Genomic DNA, 22928 nt, shown 5'->3' on the forward strand with positions numbered 1-22928 from the left:
AATGTTACAGATATTTATAATAATACAAATGACTGTTGTGGCTTTTTTATGTTGTAATCGTCAAACCCTCTCTAAACAGAATCTACTTGTACCAATGAGTATAGATTCAGTATTGTGATTGAAATAAAATACTATCCCATACTTCTGCAGCACCTCCCAAAGATGTTATTGGGTGTTGGTTGCTTCTCAAAAAAAAAAAAATTATTGTCTGTATATTGATCAGTTAAATGTTACATTGGTGCATAATAAATTACTTTTATAAACAAACTTTTGATCAATAAAAACAAAAGTGGCGACAGCATGCATTTATTTAATTTCGTAAATGTTTTCACTGAAGTAAACTGTAAAAGGAGGAGCTAATAAACAGCTATAAAATGTCGGAGGATAATGCGGAGTATTTGGCAACCCGATTGTGATCAGTCAAGCAGCGCAACTTCCGTAGTCAGACTGAGTCCTACCTCGGTAGCTTAGTCATGAACAGCCCGTGTGTTTGGGGACAAAGACAGCCGCACGACTGTTGGGTACAAGGGCAGAGTCCGCGCTTGTGATTTATTAATAGTGGATTAACACAGCTTGTGTCTGTTTTTGGCCTCTGCTTAACGCTGTCAACACGGCTTTGTTGGTGGGGAGGCGCTAGCTTAGCTTGCTAGCCCTGTGTTTGTGAGTGGGCTTAAAGGGGCTTCAGTTCGGTTTCGGGTTTGGCACGGAGCTGTCGCTAAGCTGGAGAGGTGACCAATAATGAATCGCTTCCGAAAGTGGCTTTACAAGCCAAAGGTAAGCTTGACATTCATTTAATGGTATATATGCTCATTGAATAACCTGTTATATTTCTGAAAAATGAGCGAGCTGCCTACCTAGACAGCATTCTAGGCATCGTATTATGTGACCTGCCTACCTAAGTGACATTTTGGGCATCATATGATGTAAACTGTCATCCTACAGTAGATAGCATTCCATCATCATATGATGGTGACCTAGACTACATTTTTGGGATCATGTGATATGAAGTGTCTACCTAGGCAACATACTTGGATATCATTTGATGTGAGCTTCCTACCTAGACAGTATGTTTAGTAATTAGTATGTAGTGTAAATAAGTGTTTGTATCATTTGTATGTGAGAACTCACTAAGTAGACACCCTTCTTGGGGATCATGTGATATAACATGCCTACCTAAACAACATTATTGGACATCATTGATGTAATCTAGATAGTAATTCTTAGTATTATATAAGAAGGATACCCTAGGCTGTTATTTGCATTCATGTGATGTGACATTCTTTCCTAGGCAGCATTTTTGAGCAGCATGTAAATATGGATGCATATGAAAAATGCTTTCTAGATGGGCATCTTGCTATTGATTAAAACAAAGCCATGGTGTCACGTCAGATTATTCATTATTCCTTTGATAGTGAATGGACAGTCACATCCTTACGCCTGCCTTTGATTTGAAAACTGTGATACAAATATTTGCATGGAATTTAATACATTTTTGTGCCTTTTCTACTATAAATTTTGGCTGTTGGTTTGTATCTCTTGATAAGCTTTAATGTCCCAAGTCCCATCCAAACTTACTTTGAGTCAGCAGTTTCTGTGTTCACATGTTGGGACATTGATAGGTCACCACAGCCCACAACTTTTGTGATGAAACGCTGTTACTGACAATCACACCTTTCTATACTGATGCAGTTATCAGTTTTGTAATGTTTACCATAACTCCATTGGTAAAGCTTTGCATTAGCACTGCAAAGGTTGTGGGTTTGATCCCCAGGGAAAATTCATACTGATAAAATATTGTGACATAAATTGTGTTGGCAGTGTGAACACAACCACCCTTCACTGAAAAAATCCATCCACTCTTTTTTTTTTAATCCCCATTAAACCAAAGCAGTTTGATTAGACATGCTGTTTTGATTCTCTTGTTAATGTGACATCACACTGATAAAGCCCCGCCCACAGCCTCTGACTGACAGTCCTGCATTACCATAGTTTCCGCCCTCTTTGAGTTGTATGGTGTCCACCATATCTTAATAGTGAGATACTATTGTGTCAGACTGTATTCATAGGAATGAGATCTATTTTAACTGAAACCTCACTGTCTCTTTTGTACTGCGTACTTACCAAACGCGAAGCATCGTGTTTCTAGATTACTCCCGTCAATATTTTCAACTTGTGCTAAGACGCGTTTGAGGTGAGTAGTGTGTGTTGCGGCAATCGGGCTGCCCAATTCACGTCATTCACATTGTCCAGCGCTAGTTTGCATCTATTCGCGTCTTTACATTGACTTTGTACGTAATCTCCTCCCGTAAATTGTTGAATTTGCTTTTGGTGTGTACTCCCTATTAGTAAGGGAGTGAGGAGCAGAAGCTCATTTGCATTTAATGTTACAGACACGAAAAATGTAAGTTTTTGTTCCCACCCAAATAGGTGCATTTTGCACATAATTGGTGATCTGGGGCCGGTTACACCAGCTGTGCGTAAGTTACAACGTAGCTTAGTTACGACGTAAATGGGCACTAAGTAACATCTTGCGCACTACTAAATGTTTTTGTGTTGCACCATTAAACTTCGTTTAAATGTAACAATACGTTGTTAACTAAATATTTACGGAAGCCTCTGTCCATGAATAACGATTGGAATAAGATGTCAGCCAGATTATATTACATCGATGAGCTCGTAATTCATTATGAAGAGCCACAAGTTCGTCAACGAGTTTTCAAGAACTGTTTAATTTTCTGTGTATCCCTCAATTAACATAACATTTAAAATTTCTTCCTGTTTATTTTCTCCTCCATGGGTGGGATAGATATTTTCAATAAAAAGTGTAATGTTTTGAGTTCGATAACGTTTGCTTTAACTTTCAGTTTAGGCGAGTCAAGAATGAGTTTGAAATTACGTACTGTTCAGACTTTTTTCTGTTTACCCATTATAAGGCTTGTCATTGGGTTAAGAAAAATAGACGTCATTCTATGCGACACCGCATTACTTTACGGAGAGCTTACGACCTACTAGCTACGTTCTGCCTTAAGAACAAATGGTGCAACCGAATAAAGTAAAGAGTTAGTTATAAACTAGCTAGTAGTTACTAAGCCTCTAGTTTGGACTTTACCTCCCAGTTTAAGTAAGAACTTACGAACGACTGGTGCAACCCTACCCTGTGGAGTATTTTGAGCTGAAACTTCAGACACATTCTGGGCACACCTGAGACTTGTATTACTGTGCGTTCACACCGCCACCGGCAAGAGCGTCAAAGTGGCCGGAAGTCATTAATTTTCAACCAATCGGCAACTAATCGGAAGGCGGAAACATTTGGCGGCTACCAATCGGAAGGCGGAAACCTCCGCTTGATAGTTCAGAGAATGCACTTGAGCGTCAGAGCGCTCACTATACCTTTTCCATAGCGTCGTTGGCAGGGCAGTCAGAGCTTTAATTGAAGGTGGCAGTGTGAAAATTGGGCATAATATGTGACCTTTAATGCATCAATTATTGACCTTTTAATGCAGTCAAAAACTTCAGAAAGAATAAATATCTTGCTTTGTGTGCATAATGATGATGACATTATTGTGTAACTAGTTGATTTTGTACCATATTAAACTTTTTTTGGGAAAGGTAGAATCAGAATAATCACACAACAGGATGTTACAGTAATACATGTTCTTTTGTTGGAATTAAATCTAGGGTGTCCCGTGAGATGTGCAAACATTCATTGTTGTCAAAGAAGCTTTGGCCCATGGGTGCAGTTCTGCCTCATTGACTGTGACTCACTTGGATACATTCTTCACAAATAGTGACTGTTATTTTTCATCAGGATCAAACTTTTGCATCAAACGCTCAATAAAATACAACAATACAGCAATAAAATGACACCGAAAAGACTGAGCTTTAAGGTGCGCGGAGCATCCAGGCTTATAAAGTATGTCAGTGTTTGTCAGAGTAACAAGGTAGTTTTTTCTATGATCATCGTTGCCCTAATTTCAAACCTTTAGGCAGACGTCACCGTTTATCACATTGTCTGTTTCACCTCACAACCCAGGTGCTTGTTTTTAACAAAAACACTATTGATTCCTTGTGTTAGTTTAGCTTTACCTTCATATTTTTTAAGCAAACTGCATCTGCATCTGCCACTACTATATGAACTGCCCTAAATTTTGCTCCATGTGGTTTGGTGATTTATGACTCTCTTTGGTTTGTTTGGTTTCTACCATGTGCATCACAAAGCTTGAAAACTGCATGATCAGATCAGCATATAACTTACTGGTCCATGTTTCAACACTGTGCCACTTTTCAGGCAAATCCATGTGCAAATTCCAAATGGGCACACCAGGAAACAAAAAAATCAGGATCTAGAAACATTTCAAATAAATTGGCATAATGACCATGACTTTGGCCAGCCTACTTGATATATCAATGTTTTGTTAGGTTAGGCTATGTGATTTGCTTGCTAGTTAGTGGGGTTTGCTAGGGTATGTCTTGTTTGTACTTATGGTTAGGCATTTGCATTTATTTATTTAGAAAGCATTTTTATCCAAAGCATTTATCCAGTCCCATTTGACCTCACCGCAATAACTTTTGCACATTACTTCTCATGCACAGCCTCAAGTTTTGCATTGAAGGAGGGATCTGAGTGGAGCCAAATCTCGGGGCCAAACTTTTTTTATTTGTATTACATATACGTCTATATGCATCAATGCGCGCGTGCACATGCAAAAATTCTATCCTGCAAAGGCTGCTGTACAAGTAATATGACAAAACACTTGCTCCAGCATATATAAATCTCAAATCATGCAGTGTTTCTCGAATGTTTAAGATTTACTGCTCCTAACATGTCCATTTTACCAGGTAGGAAACCTTACGAGGACTTCAGCAGGAATTAATTATATAGTGACTGAAAATATTAATTCACTTTACAATTTAAAAATTATTGTGCATTATTTTTCATATTTCTTTCTTTCATTCTATTGAACTGGGAATGGAATCAGAACATTTCTTACGATACCCAACCCTATTTGTATTGTGTATTTATTTTTATATTGTAGAGACCGGTGTTCCTTGGCCTAGGCCAGTAAGTCACTAGACTAGACCGTGCACCTAGCAGTATTCTGATCACTGCATAGCAATGCACAGAAAATGTTAAATCTCTAGTTAATTGTAAACAATCATTTTGATGAAATTGGGACACATTTTTTGCACATACTAGACAAACATGATGTGAAAAAAGCACAAATGTTATGTTTAACTAATGAGGAATTTCGTGTTTTTTGGAATACATTCGGGAACATATTTAATCTCCAGTTTGTAATACTTAAAGAATGTTCACTGTTTGGTGACCAATGGAGCGAAAGAGGTCCAAAGGTTTGAGTCCTCATCAGGGCTCCTTAATCCAGTGCTGACATCTGTAGCTAGAGTCATACAGCCTTTTGACACTTGTAATAAGTTATGTTGCGCACAGTTTTCACGGTCTCAGACAAAACTCCATAGGGTCACTCCATGAGTTTGTGCACAATGCTCCACATCTTATTTGGTTATCTGGTTATGCCTATATTTTTGCAAAGAGAAGCAGCCACACGTCATTGCAAGACCCTGACCCTTGGTCATGTGATATTTAACATCCGTTTACATTTGCTTTTTATTCTTTACAGAGGTCAGATCCACAGTTGCTGGCCCAGTTCTACTATGCAGATGAAGAGCTGAACCAGGTGGCCACCGAGTTGGACAGTCTGGATGGCAGGAAGGACCCTCAGCGTTGTACTCTACTGGTGAACCAATTCCGCTCCTGCCAGGTCAATCATTTTATAGTAATCCTGATATCAGAGGTGCACTGATGCTTGCCCTTTGCGCTTGTTTGACCAGTTTAAACCGGTGTTGTTTTCCCACTAGATTTTTTTTGGTGTTTTATAAATGTTTAATTATGGATTCCTGTCCTCTACCACACATCTTGCTGTTCTAGCATAGCTTATCGCATGTAAGATATAGCATATATTTCACTTAAATGCCTTTTATTGTTATTTTATTAGTTTTGCCTAATGTATGTATTTCTTTGTACTATCCATGAAGATAGCCTAATAGTTAAATAAGGCACCTCTTTCAGTCAGTCCCTCAAAATAGTTGGGACCTATATAAAAAACAGACATGTTTGCAAGTTAATCATATGTTTACAGTTTTATAAAAATGTTGAAAGCTAGTTTTTTAAACATATCTGCAGTATTACTTGTGTTCTATCTGGGGATTTCCTTGTTCATTAAGATAACATTTTTGCTTACTTGAATTCAAAATATTTTATTTACATCCACTACAGTCTGGAATGCAGAAGTAAATAACCACATTCTCATGGGAAAAACAAAACAAAAACGTACACTAGAAACCACATAATCTAAACTGTATCAAAATATTTCTAATTACAAAACATACAAATCAGATCTTAAGTCAAAAGGGTGTCGCACACCGGACAAGAAGCGCTGCACTGCGTCGCGCCATATATCTGAAAATTGAATAAGTTACATTATTTTCTATGAATTAACACACACCGGTGGCGTCTGACGGCGACTTTCTGCCGTGACTCTAGACCAGGGTTATTCAACCTTTTTGTGAGCAAGGGCTACCACAATGGATAAAACAATTTGGAGGGCTACTTTTTTATATAGTTTACTCAAAACTTTTTTTATTTTACTTATTGATATGTTTTATCATGGTTTTAAATGTTAACATGCATAGAAGAAGCCAAGCAAATATAAACAATATGTAATAAATTAATATTAAAATCGAGGCTATTAATAGGATGTGCTTTGGCGGGCAACTCACAGACTCCTGCGGGTTCCATGTTGGAGACCACTGCTCTAGACACTGCTCAAATCCCTGCCGTCCCACAGAGCCCCACTCACATAGTTTAACATTAAATACCATAATTTTCCAAATTGTTAATAATTAACATAGGCTGCTAACTCTGTCTGACTAAGCTTGCGCTATTGAATGTGCATGTCCGGTGTGCGATATCTGCAAGTCGTCATACAAGCAAATAAAATATCAAAATCTTGGAAAAATATCCAGGATTCTCTTCTATCAAATGCTGGGGGCGTGTCCACTGTCATTGCTGAAACCACACCCAATGCATCAGCGAGTCAAAAAATCCTGCACTCAGTAATTGTGAAAAACTTGTTTTGGTCCTTTAAGGTAGTTGTTATCACGCTGATATATGTTCAATTGTTAATTTTTTAAAATAAGTTTCATTTTAGCTAGCAATTTAATGCTATAGAAACGGGGTGTGTCGTTATGATTGGCGTGGTTGAATTGGGGCGTTTGGGTGGAAGTTTGATACCGTGGCTCCGCCTCTGGCTCCATGGATGATTCCTTCTGCGCATGTCCTGGCTCCAAATTTATGTTTTTACGTAACATGGCAGCACCCGTAGTGGGACACTTTTGGCTTTAATTTGTTACAATAGAAGGAACCGATGTCGCGTTGTCCATCTTTTTTTACAGTCTATGGTTCCGCCTGATCTTAACTCTTTCATGAACATGCTTACTGCCATAGTTTGTCAGGTTTGAAATATGAATATTTTTTTACAAAAACCCATTGTTTAACCTAAAATATGGGCTAATTTTCATTTTGGGGTGAATGAAAATAAAAATTCTGTGTTTTACAGTTGTTCCAAACCTGTATAAATTTCTTTGTTTCCACTGAACGTAAATGACATTTTTTAGAAAAATGTTAATAACCAAAAAGATCTGGGGCACCACTCACTTCCACAATGTTATTGTTTTTGTATGGAAGTCAATGTTGCCCTTGATCTGCATGGTTACAAACATTCTTAAAAATATCTTCCTTTGAATTCAGCAGAACAAAGAAAGTTTGGAACAACTTGACAGGGGTTTCATTTTTCGGTGAACAATCCCTTTAAGTTTTGCGGTGGAAGAAACCAGTTTCTGTCTCTGGTTGAAACCCATTTACAATTATGTTTCAGTGCTAAATGAAAGCCCTGTACACTATACAAAACATTTGATTGATGGATTTTCCTAACACTGCATCTTCCCTTTGCTCATTACTTATACAGGACAATGTGTTGAACATCATAAATCAGATTATGGATGAGTGCATACCTGAAGACCGGGCCAACAGAGACTTCTGTGTAAAGTTCCCAGAAGAAATCCGCCATGACAACCTTGCCGGGCAGCTGTGGTTTGGAGCGGAGGTAACTGCACACTAACTACTTTCCTCTAGAAAAGGGGATTTTTCCCTCTTCTAGAAGACACGAAGAACTTGATGGTCTACTTTATAGGCATAACAGAAAAGCAGTGTGTTGTTCTTCCAACAAGTGCATCTTATGTTAGTGGCATTAACAGCACAATGGTTGTCACTTTTTTTTTTAAGTGTTTAGCAGCAGGATCAATCATCATGAATCGTGAAATTGAGAGCATGGCCATGCGGCCACTAGCCAAAGATCTCACCCGCAGTCTGGAGGAGGTACGTAACATCACCAGAGATCAAGCGCTGCGTGATCTCAACAACTACACCGACCGCATGAAGGAAGCTCTCCGACAGTTCGACAGCCTTTTCGCTGAGTTTGAGCTCAGGTATGCTCATCTTTAAATCTTTGTAGTAAAGCTGCTAAGATTTTTACAAACATCCACTTATCTTTAACTCGTTCCCCACCAGACATTTTTTGAAAAGTTGCCCGCCAGCAATTTTTGTGATTTTCACAAAAGTAAAAAAAAAATCGTCTTCTAAAAAAATAAATAAACATACAAATATATCAAATGAAAGAACAGACCCTCTGCTTTCAAATAAACAATAAACAAACAAACAAACAAACAAAATGGGGGAAAAAGATTGTATCCTATCCGTATTTTTTTCTCTGCTTATAAACTCTTAAATATGGGTATTTTCTTAAAAAATAAAAAAAATTGCAAAAAGCTGATATAATTGCATTTTTGTGAAGGAATTTTGTTAGAGTTCAGATTCTCAAAACATACACAGAGTTTTAAATTAGTAAATAATTTTTTTGCTTCAGTTTTTTTAAATAATTTTTTTATCCATCTAGTCTAGTGGATAATCACGGTATTACAGATTAACATAAAACATCATCAGGAACAAATTTTTTATGCAAATGTTTTCTCTTTATTGATGAGATAACTTGTCAATGGCGGGGAAAGAGTTAATGAGGTAATCATCATTACATTAGCATTTAAAGTAATACCCAAGCCAAATATCAAAATTAACCCATGTTTTTCTCACCCTCAAGCAGTCCTAGATAGACATGTCCATCATCTTTCAGGCTAACACATTTGGAGTTATTTTGGTAAATGTCCTTGATTTTCCAAGCTTTATAAAAGGTGGGAAATTGGGATCAGGGAACAACTTCTGACTTTAAACCCCAAAAAATTGCATCCATCCTTCACAGATGTAATCCACATGGCTCCACTGGTTTAATAAAGGTCCTCTGCGGTTAATCGATGCGTTTTTGTAAGAAAAATATCCAGATTCCAAACTTTATAAACTCTAAAAACTAGCTTCCGGTAAGGGCGCCATCTTGGACTCGCACGATTCACGAGAATCAGTGCACAACGTACCCATGGCAACAAGCTCTCACTACGCTAAAATCTTGTGTGAATCCAAGATGGATGAATCAAAATTAAAAAAAATTTTGAATGGGGTAATTTTGATATTTGATTGGAGTATTGCTTTAAAGGCGGGCTGCATGATCTCTAAAAGCCAATGTTAACATTTGAAATCACCTAAACAAACACACCCCTACTCCAATAGAATCTGGACCTTCTTTTGATAGACCCGCCCCACACATACACAACCCAGGCAATGATGTCGGTTAGTAGACATGACCCTTACTGCTCAGTGGCTACAAGTGTGTTTTGGTCTGACTCTCTTTTCAAAAGTTTTTTTCAAAAACCATGCACCCCGCCTTTAAGTGTTTGTACCATATAAGTTATAACTCGTATCATTGGACTTAATATTATTAATCATAATATTAATCTGTCTGTGTTCCTGTAGCTATGTGTCAGCCATGGTGCCTGTGAAGTCTCCTAAAGAGTATTACATCCAGCAGGAGGTGATTGTACTCTTCTGTGAGACAGTTGAGAGGTAAATATTCGTATGTCAGATCCTGTATATCAATGTAATTAATAATAGCATTGCTAAGCACATATGTTCCATCTGAAGGGCCCTGAAGCTTGAGTACCTCACACAGGACATGATTGACGACTATGAGCCAGCTCTCATGTTTACAATCCCTAGACTTGCCATTGTCTGGTAAGTGATGTGTCCCTTTAATGATCTGTTCTCTGTGTGTCACCCACATCAAAATCTTAGGTATACAGTTTACATACTTCATATCTCATATTCCTTTCATTCTGCTAAGCTGGAAATGGTAACCTTTGCCTTGTCCTCTCTTATTAGTGGCCTTGTTATCTACTCCGAAGGGCCTCTTAACCTCGACCGCAAACCAGAGGACATGTCCGAACTCTTCCGTCCTTTTCGCACTTTGATGAGAAAAATAAGGTACTGTGTGTTTACAACAGCGGTTCAGTTAAACATCTGACCAACAGTAACAATTTGTGACCCGTGCTGGCAAAATGAGTCGGAATGTGCAGTGTTTCATTTGTGTTTTTATAAAAATAAGTACATTTAAGCCTTCATCATTAAACATCAAAAAGGATCTTTATTTGTATGTTTTATGAGAGGTGTACAGTCCTTAATGCTTAAAGGGATAGTTCACCTCAAAATGAAAATTCTGTCATCATTTAGTCATCCCCATGTTGCTCCAAACCTGTACGAATCTCTTTTTTCTGATGAACACAAAAGAAGATATTTTGAGAAATGATGGTAAACACACAGCAGATAGTGACCATTGACTTCCATAGTAGAAAATATGATGTAATTTAATGGGTACCATCAACTGTGTGCTTACCATCATTTATCAAAATATTTTCTTCATCATTTATCACATTACTTCCAAAATATTTTTTTCCTACTATGGAATTGTTTTTTTTTTTTTACTGCTGGTCCCTTTTAATTTTTTATGTAGCAACTAAGGAACACAATGAGTTTGTGAATGATAAAATTTTTGTTTTGTTTGCCAGGGACCTGCTGCAGACCCTAACAGAAGAAGAGCTCATGACGCTGGAGCGCAGCCTCTGTATATCCCAGGATGGAGAATTTTCCACAGGGCCCAGCGTGTCATCATCCAAGGACCCAAGCATTTCCACAGGCCCTGAGTGTCAGTTAGAGATACTAGAGAAAGATGAAGATGACCTAGAGGCAGTGGACCTTACACTCTCTGTGACCCAGGAAGACGATGTCATATGGAAAACGGATGAAGTTTGTAAAGACCAGCAAGAGGAACCATGCGAGAGTGAAGAAGAAGAGGAGGAGGAGGAGGTGGCTACAGATGCAGACTTGGCTTGCTCCATGCAGTATGATGAGGAAGAGATCGAGCAGCTCAATATGATGGTGCATCAAGTTGGGGACGAAATGTCCACGTTGCTTTCCCCTCCGAGCCAGAATCAGTCTCCTGCCCACCACCCTCGACAATATAGAGGAAACGGTGTTGAAGGTTCAAGTGCAACATCTAGCACTCAGGCATCTCCTCGGAGAGTCCCAGGCTCCTACCATGATGATGATAGAGTTTTCTTTATGGACGACCTTGAGGTGGGGGGATTTGTAAGAGATGGTGAGATTTCCCGAAGGCAGCTTCCCCTTCCTGCCGTATGCCTCCGATCCCCTGAAAATACCAGATCCGACTCTTCCTGTAACGGTTGGTTGACAGTCTGTCAGTCAAGTGACAGCACCAGTTTGGGTTGCCAGCACAAACTGAGCCAATCTGTTGAATCTTTGGGCCCTCTGGTGAATGGTTGGGAAGGATCGCATGACGAGGTAAGCGTGGAGGCTGCTGAAGAGATCGCCAATCGCACCGGTGGAATGAAGCTGTCAGCCACTGTAATATTTAACCCTCATTCTCCAAGCTTATCTGACCTGGCTGTCGTCTTACCTCAGTCAACAGATGTTTTGGAGCCTGGCGAGGGCGGGGCTTTAGTTGCCACTCAGTGCCTGCTTAACTCCTGCGTGTGCTGTGCTGGCGGATGCGTCGACAACCATGAGGACGCTGTTGCCATGGAGACAGCCGGGCGGGGAATGATGCTGGGATTTGATAAACACAAGCTTACCATCACAAGCTCTGTTATCCAATCGGCAGTAGCTGCTGGCAGCCAAGGAAAAGGAAATGGACATTTACCGCTCACCTTGCCCCCGGCCCAGGGCCACCTCACCCCTCCTGGGGGCAGTCAGGACTGTTCCCAATATCCCTGCTGTGAGAAATGTCTGGCAAGCACACTTCTGGCTCAGGATAGAGGCTTAGGACAAGGAGATGGAAGTCCTAGTTGTCCCCATCAGGACACCGGATGCTGGGTTCAACATAACACTACAGGCAAAGGGAGATCAGAGGGTCTCGGAAAACAGTCCAAAGACGACAACAAAAAGAACTCCAGGTTTGTTTTATTTGTTTTTATGAAATCGCATTTTCATTTTTGTTTTTCTAATTTTACAAAGTAAATCCGTTTTGGTTGGATTTTGTGCATGAGTTATCAGGTTTGTCCTTCTTTTGAGTTGTTGCATTTCATATGTTGCCCCCCCCAATGTTTTGTGGAATGATCTACTACAGCAATTCTCAGGAGTCTCCCCTCAGTTCTGTCCCAAGCAGTGACGTTGAGGCTGTATCTGTTACTACATGCAGTTTGTCAAGTTCATACACACCCAGGTAAACAAATGTAGCTTATGGGTTTCGACCAAACCCCTAACATTAAGCATTAAACCTTGTCTTGCACGTGTGCTGCCAATCGTATGGCTTGTTAAGTGTAGATGTGATCTTGCTAAAGTTCGGTTTTTCATTTTGCTGTAATGATGTAAAATAATTTACTTTATGGGAGACCTCGGTTTGGGCTGTTTTGGTTTGGTCAGTTAATAACTACCCACATTGTAACTAACAACCACCCAGAAGTCCTAAGCTTTGTGGTACTGAGCTGTGTGTGTGACGGGCACCAATCATCTTCAATAGTATTTAGAAAATAAAGAATCTAGTTTTCACTTTCTTTTGACCACCTCCCATGTTAACAGTAGGAATCAAGCCCCCAACATAGTCTGTAAGTCCAGCAAATTATTGCACAAAGCTCATAGTGTTCCCTTTGTTGTAGGATCACACTTTCTGGATTAACTAGATTGTGTGTAAAAAATTAGCGAGCAAGGGCAGCAGGTTACGACCCAATTTCCAGCCAATAAAATTACTTTCATACTTCAGAGATATTTTCTGTTGTTACTTTTTTTTAACAGAGGAACAGATTTTTATTATTTGATTTGTTAACTCTTTCCCTGCCAGCGATTAAAAAAAAAAAGTTGCCAGCTTGTGCCACCATTTTTTATGAAGTTTAGTGACTTCAAGAAAATATTTTTCTTTAAAGGTCATGTTCTTCCTGATCCAATTTTTAAAACCCTAGTTAGTGGGTAATGTTGCTATAATAGCATAAATAATACATGTAAAATGATAAAGCTCAAAGTTCACTGCCAGTCGATATGTTTTCTTGAACAGAATTCGCCTTTCAAAGCCTACAGCGAACAGCCGATTTGGACTACAGCCCTCTACTTCCTGCTTTAATGACGTCACTAGAACAGTTTTTTGACTAAGCTCGGCCCACAGAAATACGTCAGTCGCCAGCTAAGCTAACGGCAAGCTAAGCTAATGGCAAGCTAAGCTGCTATCAAATCACAACGCACTAAACAAGCTACACAATCAGAACTCGATACGCATTTCTTAAGTAGGGACTTCATAGAACAAGGAAGACATCAGCCCTCTTTGAGGACAGTGAAAACAGTTCTATAGAGAGAAGTAAATTGTGTAAAAAAAAATGAAACATGAACATGTGTTGTATTTGCGCACTGTAAACCCAATCAAAGCTTCAAAAACACAAAAAGAACGGGACCTTTAAAAATAAACATACAATATATCAAAAAAAAATAAACCGGACCCTCAGCTTTAAAATTGAAAAACGCTTTATCAAATTTTTATGTGTTCTCTTTAATCACCTCTCAAATATGGGTGTCTTTAAAAATACAAAAATATATATCTCTGTGGAGAAAGAGTTAATATTATATAATATCATAAAAATTAGGGCTGCACAATATAAAAGAAAAATGTGATAACTTGTTAAAAGATGTGAAAATGCATAACTCTCTCTTCTTGCCAGTCTCTGCTATCTGCATCGACCCAATACATTGACTAATCCATAACTTTTTGAGGTTTTAAAATCATTTAATTATGGCAAACCATTGTGATGTGTATTGCGATGTGCACATTTGCAATATTTCAATTATTTTTTATATATTGTGCAGCCCTATTTATAATTATATATTAAACTTTCTAACAATTCTAAACCTTTTTTCTGATCATCTGATTATCCAATTCTCTTCTCCTTTCAGCCCTGTTGGTAGTCTGACCACCAGCTCGGACATATCTGAGGATCTGGACCATCAGGACATTCAGGTGGCTTTGCATGCTGCCAAACTCGCTGCTCACAACAAAATTCGCTCACGTTTCCATAGCAGTAGTGACCTCATCCACCGTCTTTTTGTCTGCATATCAGGTGAGTTACACAACGGCAGCTTTTGTGATGTCACATCTTCAGAAATGCGTGCTCTCTTATCCAAGTCATCGTACTGTAGATCATTGTAATTCTAGTTACCTGATATGTTTTATCACAAGTGATAAAACCAGTGCCGCCCGGTGACTTCTTTTTTCGAGGGCGCTCGATGCGAAGTTCGTCACAACATGTATATAGCCCGTCATGTATGTGGTTCATTTTTTCAAAATGTGTGTTCTGCGCTCGAGAGATCCTGTGTGCATCACGTGTTTTGTCAAAAAAAGTGCCTGCTGCAGATGCGTCTAAAGGGTTTATGATAAAAGAGACGCTCACGTTTGCCAGATCCTCGCATAATCTCATGCGTAATCAGAGTTTAATGTTAAGGGAGTGTCTTGCGTGTATTTTGTGAATGTGAGTGTCTCTTTTATCATAAACTGTTTTGACGCGTGTGCAGCAGGCACTTATTTTGACAAAACACGTGATGCACACAGGATCTCTCAACGCGCAACACATATTCTGAAAAAAGGAACCACACACATGACACCCCGAACACTTATTTTGAATTAGCGCCCCTCGGATGAGCAGTCAAGAGTTGCCACTGGATAAAACCACTAGGAGGAGTGATAAAGTTTAAATAAGTTACATATCCAGTTCTTGCAGATATATACTGTGTATATATAAATTTTATCTTAACAGAACAGTGTTTCTGATTTATTTAACACTATTAACTAATTATGTACTGTAATAGTCCATAGTCTAGAAGCTGTGGTCGGAAGAACTTTACTGTCCAAAATACATCGAAAACCTCTCAGTTTATGGAAAAAAAAAGAGTATTTATTATAACAGTAATGTTTATTTATTGTATTTTTATAGATGATTAAACGGCAAAAAGTTTTGAGAATGACACGCATATTAATTTTCACAAAGTCTGCTGCCTGCTTCATTTTTTATATATATATTTTGTCAGATGTTACTACAATGTACTGAAGTAAAATATTATAACTTAAAAGCTTTTATTGACAATTACATTAAGTTTATGCAAAGAGTCAATATTTGCAGCATTGATCCTTCTTTTTCGAGACCGCTGCAATTTGTCCTGGCATGCTGTCAATCAACTCCTGGGCCATATCCTTACTGATACCAGCCTATGCTTGCATAACATCTTTGGTGTTCGTCAGAATTTGTGGGTTTTTGTTTGTCCACCTGCCTCCAGAGGATTGACCTCATTCTCAATGGGATTAAGGTCTGGGGAGTTTCCAGGCCATGGACCCAAAATTGACCACAAGTTCTCAATGGGATTATGGTCTGGGGAGTGTCCTGCCCATAGACCCAAAATGTTGATGTTTTGTTCCCCAAGCCACTTAGTTATCACTTTACGGCAGTGCTTTCCAATCCTGGTTCTAAAAATTAAAATATGAATGTAGTCTATATATATATATATATATATATATATATATATATATATATATATATATATATATATATATATATATATATATATATATATATATATATATATATATATATATCCAAATGAGCGGTTATTGTCTGTGAAGTTCACTTCAACTGATATATATATACTGTGCTCAGGGGGTAGGGAGCAGTGAACACTCCATAGGGACCCTGTTGAATGGAACACACCTATGTTTACAATTTTGAAAGGAGGCTGATAAGTTGAATCAGGTGTTTTAAAGGTGACATAGAATGATTGAATGGGGTATTTATCCTTGTTCTGTGATGTGACATGTAGACAATTTTTTTTTTTGGATCTGTAATGCCTTAGAAGCTTCCTAAAAACCTCTCTCAGATAGCTCTGTTAGGGTGGGGGATTTTAAACAAGTGGTTTTGCACCTATTTGGCTCCCTCTACTGGCTTAACTTGTAATCTCATTACTGATTGGCTGACTTTGCTGCCACTCAAAAAATGTAGCCAATTATTTTAAAGTGGAGGGGCAGTGAGATGCCTGTGATGTCATAAGCATCAGTTTTTCAGATTGGGCTGTTTTCTGGCTGACATTTCTAAAAGAGGAATTTCTATGAGACTGAGATATTTAGCATGTTTAGCACTTTTTGTATGTTCGTGAATGCGGGTAGACTACCATTATTCAGCAAAGACAAGGTAAAAATGGTTTTTCATTCTCTGTCCCCTTTAAATAAGAAGACATCTAAAACTTTTTTGGGGGGGTGCTTGAGGACCAGGATTGGGAAGCACTGCTTTAAGGCAAGGTGCTCCATCATGCTGGAAAAGGCATTGTTCATCACCAAACTGTTCTTGAATGGTTGGGAGAAGTTGCGCTCGAACAATGTTTATTCATGGCTGTAACCAACCCCATTCATAATTAGTCTGAGGATGCTTTACTCTTAGCAATGACACGGGAGGACCAATGATAGCGCTTACCTTTTCTTCTCTGGACAAGCTTTTTTTCTGGATGCCCCAAACAGTCGTAAAGGGCATTCATCAGAGAAAATTCTTGTAATTAACTGCAATTCATCCGATCCTTCTCTTAACATTCTGTAGTATACGCAAATTGCCAACATAAAAACTGAGGCAGCGGACTTTGCAAAAATTAATATTTGTAATTCTCAAAACTTTTGGTCTTGTGATGTATACTAGGTTGTTTTCAAAATGTCAATTTTAAAAAATTTTAAGGTGTGGCCGATCAGTTGCAAACAAACTATGCGAGTGACCTGCGGAGCATCTTAAAGACGCTGTTTGAGGTCATGGCTACAAAATCAGAGCAAGGGGACAACGAGAAGCCCAAGAAAGGTCAGTTAGACACATTTTTATATGATTCAGATACACTTAACAGCATGTTTTCGATGCCAGACGTCATTAGTTTAATGCACTGTTTGATATGCTCCTCAGGTCCCTGTCTGGGCAACGCAGTTTTAGAAGACTGTGCGCTCTGTCAGGAAACCATCTCTTCATCAGAACTCGCTGCCAAAGCCCGAGAGGGACAATTTGAAGGTTGGTACAGTAGACCAACTATATAGCATGCTAATAAGATGAAGAAAGAGGCTATCCAACCTCTGAAACCTGTCTAGGTTGCATTTTTTTTTTTTAATCATACACCAAACGTCATGGCCAGAAGCAGTCTCTTACCAAGTATTCGTCATCTTTGGTGTCTTCTTTAATATTCATTACGGATTATAAATGGGTATGATAAAGTCAAATAAATGAATTTTCCCAAAAGGTGAGCAATATAAATATGCTGGTTTGTATACCAAGAGCTATTTTATTTGCATAAAGTCCTTTTCATTTCTGTTGCCCTAAAAGAAATGTTGCAAATTTTTGTCAGTGTGAGTGCGTCATCCGCATATTTTTTGGAGAGAAGACAATCCCAGAATGAATTGCAACAAGAGCTAATAAAGCATGCTTCAATAATATAGATGTCCAGTTTCTCTAAATCTGTTATTTTCTCATAAGACCCTCCCGAGTGGGTACCAGATGAAGCCTGCAATTCCTGCATCGCTTGTAAGGCACCGTTTACCGTCATAAGAAGGAAACATCATTGCAGGAGCTGTGGAAAGGTACAGCGGTCCACTGGATAGAGTACTGTATACACAATTCAGATGATAATTTCAATTCAAAATGTAATGAGATGATTGACAGAGCATGTTTCATTTCAGATCTTCTGTTCCCGATGCTCTTCGCATTCAGCCCCGTTGCCTAGATACGGTCAGATGAAGCCGGTGAGAGTTTGTACTCACTGCTACATATTCCACGTAACGCCTTTCTACAGTGACAGGACTGGTATCTGACCACCGTATACACCTACACACGCATAAGCACACTAGAAGTTTCACTGAGGTTCGATTCTTCAGTGCCCACGAACAAATGAAAACAAACCCGAGTATCTTTTGAATATCGTCATCATCATCATCCAAAAAGTGTAAATATTAACACTAAATGCTATCACTACAAAGATAAAAAGAGCCTCGACAGAACAAAGCAAGATGGACTGAGTTGCGGTCAAAATGGAAGCACATAAAGGAAGTTACCCCATCGCTATGGGAGCCAAAGTATTTATTTAGGGCTTTGCTTTTGAATAATAAGCTTAAATTAAATTTGCTTTAATGGAGCATGGAACAAACAGGCTTTTCTGTTAAACAGAAGTGCGACTGTAATGAAAGTGCAGCTTGTTAACAGGATTACGTCTTTTTGTCGGGCTCAGATTTCCAGGGTGAATGTAAACTGTGAGCACATGATTAAATATGAGAAAAAATCTAAACTGTGACATATAAAAAGACATTAATATAAAGACTAACTGCACCAACACTAACGCCTGTGGGGCAAAATATAGCACAGATCTTTTTTTCTCATATGTTTTATTTAGGAAATAATGCTGCTTTCTGTAAAACAGATGTGAGACTTTGGAATTAGTTGAATGGCCAAAAAATATATGTGAGTGTGTGTGTATATATGTTGAAAGTATGAAATGAATTTGATGTATCTTCTGATAGAAGATTCTTTTCCTTATGCCAATATGAATGTGCAACGTTTTAACATTTTTGTTTATTGTTTTTTTTTTTTTTACTTATACTGAACTGTAATTGCCTTTTTACAGCAGTGTGGGAGCCTTTTGCTTTTACTCTGGTACAAACAAACACTATAAACCCCCTACCTCATCCCTTATGATGACTTCCCAACTCCTTCGCCCTTTCATACAGTTCTGTTTTAATATAATGCGTGTACATTATCATCCGTCAATCCATACTGTTTTAAACACTAACTTTTTTGTCTCTACGCACTAGACTTTATTTCATTCAATGAAAAAAAATATTGACCAACCACTACTTTTTGGCTGTAATTATAGTAAGATATAAAGCTGTTGAAACGGATAATTTTAGAAATTCATCAATTGTGCTTTAGGTTTTTGTAGTGCTGTTGACAGCTCAGTCTTTCCCTTCAGTTCAGCTTATATAAGTTCTATATATCAGCTTATATAAACCTTTTGTAAGGTCGTTCTACAAAACGCATAATTAATAGTAATCATAAAGCACATTTTTTGCAGACAAGCTAAACTAATATTGAGTGTTGCTTTTTGAAATGCAAAGACATACAAACACTAACTAATATGATGCACTTTTGTATGAGAAATAGTAGGCACATTTAAATTTCACTATAGCTTACGAACAGTATAGTTTCCCACATGACTGTAATGTGAAATAATCTAGTCAATACACAAAATAATTAGTTTTAAAGGTCACCTAATATGAGAATTTTAATGTTTTATATTTGTTGTTGTTTGAACATAATTGTGTGTCACTGGTGTGTGTACACAACAAAAAATCTGCCTAATCTTTTTTCATCTCCGTAAAATAAGCTGTTGGCATTTTCTGAGCAATCTGACATCACTTTGCGCAGGCCCCGCCCACAACCAGCCAAAGTTCACAGTTCGATCATAATTTCCAATTTTAATCTTCCTTCTTCATTTATTACCACACGTTCATTATGAACTTTGAAGTAAGGTGATGGTCTTATTAAAATGGTGTATGTTAAACGGGAAGGCAAGCGGCTGCTAATTTGCATTTAAAGAGACCCACACAAAAACTGCACTTTTTCATGCACACCCAAAAATGGGCATTTGTTTTCAACATCGTATAATGAATGATGTACAGGATATTTGGACATAAACCTTCACATGCGCATTCTGGACACATGAGAGTAATGTTACATCTTGAAAAATTGACATTAGGTGACCTTTAAGATCTGAAAATTATTATTAAACGCGTCTAAATAGTATTAAACACTGGTTACAAAAGTACTACACCAAACTACTAATTACATTATACATTATGACTTAAATTTCAAAAAAAGCTCCTTGCTGATCAAGAACGTTATTTTGTGTCAGTCAAATATGCCTGTAAAAACCCAGCTAAAGTCATTTTTTAAATGTAATGTTTTTAACATCAAACCATCCTACATAATGTAAAGAATAAAAAATATAATCGATATTTGTGGACTGAGCAAGATCATGTGAACATAATGGCTGAAATCAAAATGTTATGCTTGTTTCTCAAAATTTGATTTGTAAACTTTAGCCTGGTTTTCACAGGCAGCATCACATTGTTTTTATTTGCTGTTCCATAGTGTTCCTATTTTGGGAATGCTGGCATTCTGAGATAGCCACTGTTCCAGTCCGCATATAGCCAGTGTGAAAAGGGGTGTATATCAAATGTTTGTGTGCATTTATGGGGTTTAGTACGACCAGTTCTGTACTAGCAATATCGTACACTAGTTACATTTATGGTTAAGGCAGCTTGATTCTGCTGGAACCTAATACTAGTTAATACTTTACCTCTTTTATTACTTTGTTAATGCTAATATTTCTTTGCTGTCTTCATGTCCTAAAGACATTCACATGTGCGCTTGGAGGGAGAGTTCATCCAGGAATGAAGGTTCTGTCATCGTTTGCTCACCCTCATGTTGTTGCAAACCTGTATGAATTTCTGATGAACACAAAGGAAGATATTTTGAGAAATGTTTGTAAACAAACCTTTCGTGGACCCAATTAAATTCCATAGTAGGAAAAAATAATACTGTGGAAGTGAATGGGGTCCACATACGGTTTGTTTACAAAAATTCCTCAAAATGTTCATCAGAACAATGAAATTTATGCAGGGTTGTGACGGCATGGGGGTGAGTGGACGATGAGAGAATTTTCATTTTTGGGTGAACTATCCCTTTAAGCAAATCGGTTTATACATTGCATTAGGAAACAAAATTGAAGTCCTCACTAAATTTTCTCATATTTCATTTATTTTTCTATATAATCCCCTTGGAATGGCTGTGCATTGCTAAAATTATGTTGTTTAGGTATATCACTTTGATATAATCTATCACTTTTTCTTAACAATAGGTCAACTCCGTTATAAGTGAGCCTAAAAGATTGTCTCCAGATGTTGTGATCCTTAAAGATATAAGGTGTCCTTAACCTTAACAATAATAATTTACAAGTAGGTTTACAAATACTTGTCAAACGCTTTGCCTTTTTACTGCATATATTAACTTGGTTAGCTGAATATTGTACCTTTATTCTTGGACCTGACACTGGATCAGTTGGCAGTCACACACTACTACTAAACAATACAGAGCATACTTTAAGTTAATTGTTTAGAGAGATACTGTTTTTTGTTGCTTTTTTGTTTTGCGCTTTCTGTTTGTATGATATCAGTATTCCTCAGGCATGCTTGTACATTGGCATGATACTGAGGAACTGATTTTTACAGCTACTCTTGGAATGTATTTTGATTTGAAATGCGATTGTGTGAAACAAGGATTCAGTCAAAAGTTCATGACTTCCTTTGATGGCAGGTTCAGTGTCTGAAGCCTTCCATCCTGTCACATGATAAGCTCACTTTCTAATTTAATCCTCTTCCAGTCTTCATTAATGTCTCTTTTTGCTTTTTGCCTTTTTTGTATTAATTGAAAAAAGATGAGTCTTTAAAATTATACAGATGTTTTATTTTACAGAGCAAAAATAATAAAATTATATATGTATAATATTACTTTTTCTGTATAAAGAGAAAAATCACAACGAGAGAATTTACACTATTTATTCAAAGCTTGTTTTTATTTTATAATGGCCGGTTCAGTCTAAGATGTAAAAAAAACTTTTCGAAGTCTACCAAGTATTTATGTCATGCAATGAAAGTAATAAATGATCTTTTTCTTTACATAACTGGAGCTTACTTGTAATGTCCTTTTTGATTTCCATTGTGTGAACAACACAATCCGCTGCCCCATTCTGAGATCTATTGAGCGGTTTCCTAGACAGTCCCAGATTAAAATGTATGTTTAAGCTGGCTTAATTTAAGAAGATCTTTCACAGACATGTCTTAACATTTATCATTGTTTTGTCTTGAGATGCATATTATCAGTATTGTTTTTTGTAAGGTATGTATGCAAAAACGACTTGAATGTCCTAAGGCGTAGTTTTGGATTAGTATAACCCTGTCTGGGAAACTGCCTGCATAACATTTACATTTAGCAGATGCTTTTATCCTAAGCAACTTACAAAGATTAGGAAACAATAAAAGCGATGTGTCACAGGGAGGAAATAGTATGAATGCTGCTTATAACAAGATACAAGTTTTCATTATTCCGAAACAATACCTGTTGAGAGTAAGAAAGTTGTTGTTTTTTTCGCACAAATTAAACTTTTAAGGTGTTTTTACACCTTTGTTTATTGTGTAACCAACAGTATAAAGATAAAGTATTTTTCATATTATAGATTGAGTCTTGGAAACTATGTACAGAAATAATTGACTTGAATTAGCTATAAGCGCCAGCAC

The 22928-nt window shown here is 37.7% G+C and overlaps 1 protein-coding gene across 2 annotated transcripts; it reads left to right on the plus strand.

The window, feature by feature from the left end:
* Positions 1 to 395: 395 nt before the first annotated feature.
* LOC129418210 (lateral signaling target protein 2 homolog) lies at positions 396 to 22320 on the plus strand. 2 transcript variants are annotated; one of them, XM_055173154.2, is made up of 14 exons: positions 396 to 774; positions 5640 to 5780; positions 8046 to 8183; positions 8363 to 8565; positions 9998 to 10087; positions 10166 to 10255; positions 10403 to 10504; positions 11086 to 12489; positions 12663 to 12758; positions 14471 to 14634; positions 17281 to 17397; positions 17497 to 17598; positions 18058 to 18161; positions 18261 to 22320. In XM_055173154.2, the coding sequence occupies exons 1-14, from the start codon at positions 739 to 741 to the stop codon at positions 18390 to 18392; spliced, it is 2919 nt and encodes a 972-aa protein (XP_055029129.2). In that variant the 5' UTR covers positions 396 to 738; the 3' UTR covers positions 18393 to 22320. The 2 variants fall into 2 exon arrangements, with proteins under 2 accessions (XP_055029129.2, XP_073725662.1); XM_073869561.1 differs by lacking the exon at positions 12663 to 12758.
* Positions 22321 to 22928: the final 608 nt, after the last annotated feature.

Source organism: Misgurnus anguillicaudatus, chromosome 7 (genome assembly GCF_027580225.2).
Source record: "Misgurnus anguillicaudatus chromosome 7, ASM2758022v2, whole genome shotgun sequence".
In the NCBI taxonomy this organism is placed as follows: domain Eukaryota; kingdom Metazoa; phylum Chordata; class Actinopteri; order Cypriniformes; family Cobitidae; genus Misgurnus; species Misgurnus anguillicaudatus.

What these genes read in the sequence shown, in the direction of transcription:
- LOC129418210 (XM_055173154.2), top strand. Translation starts at nt 739, where the DNA reads ATGAATCGCTTCCGAAAGTGGCTTTACAAGCCAAAG. An exon ending in AGCTGTGGTTTGGAGCGGAG is followed by an intron (nt 8,184 to 8,362) that starts GTAACTGCACAC and finishes TTTTTTTTTAAG; the next exon opens with TGTTTAGCAGCAGGATCAAT. An exon ending in CCTAGACTTGCCATTGTCTG is followed by an intron (nt 10,256 to 10,402) that starts GTAAGTGATGTG and finishes CTCTCTTATTAG; the next exon opens with TGGCCTTGTTATCTACTCCG.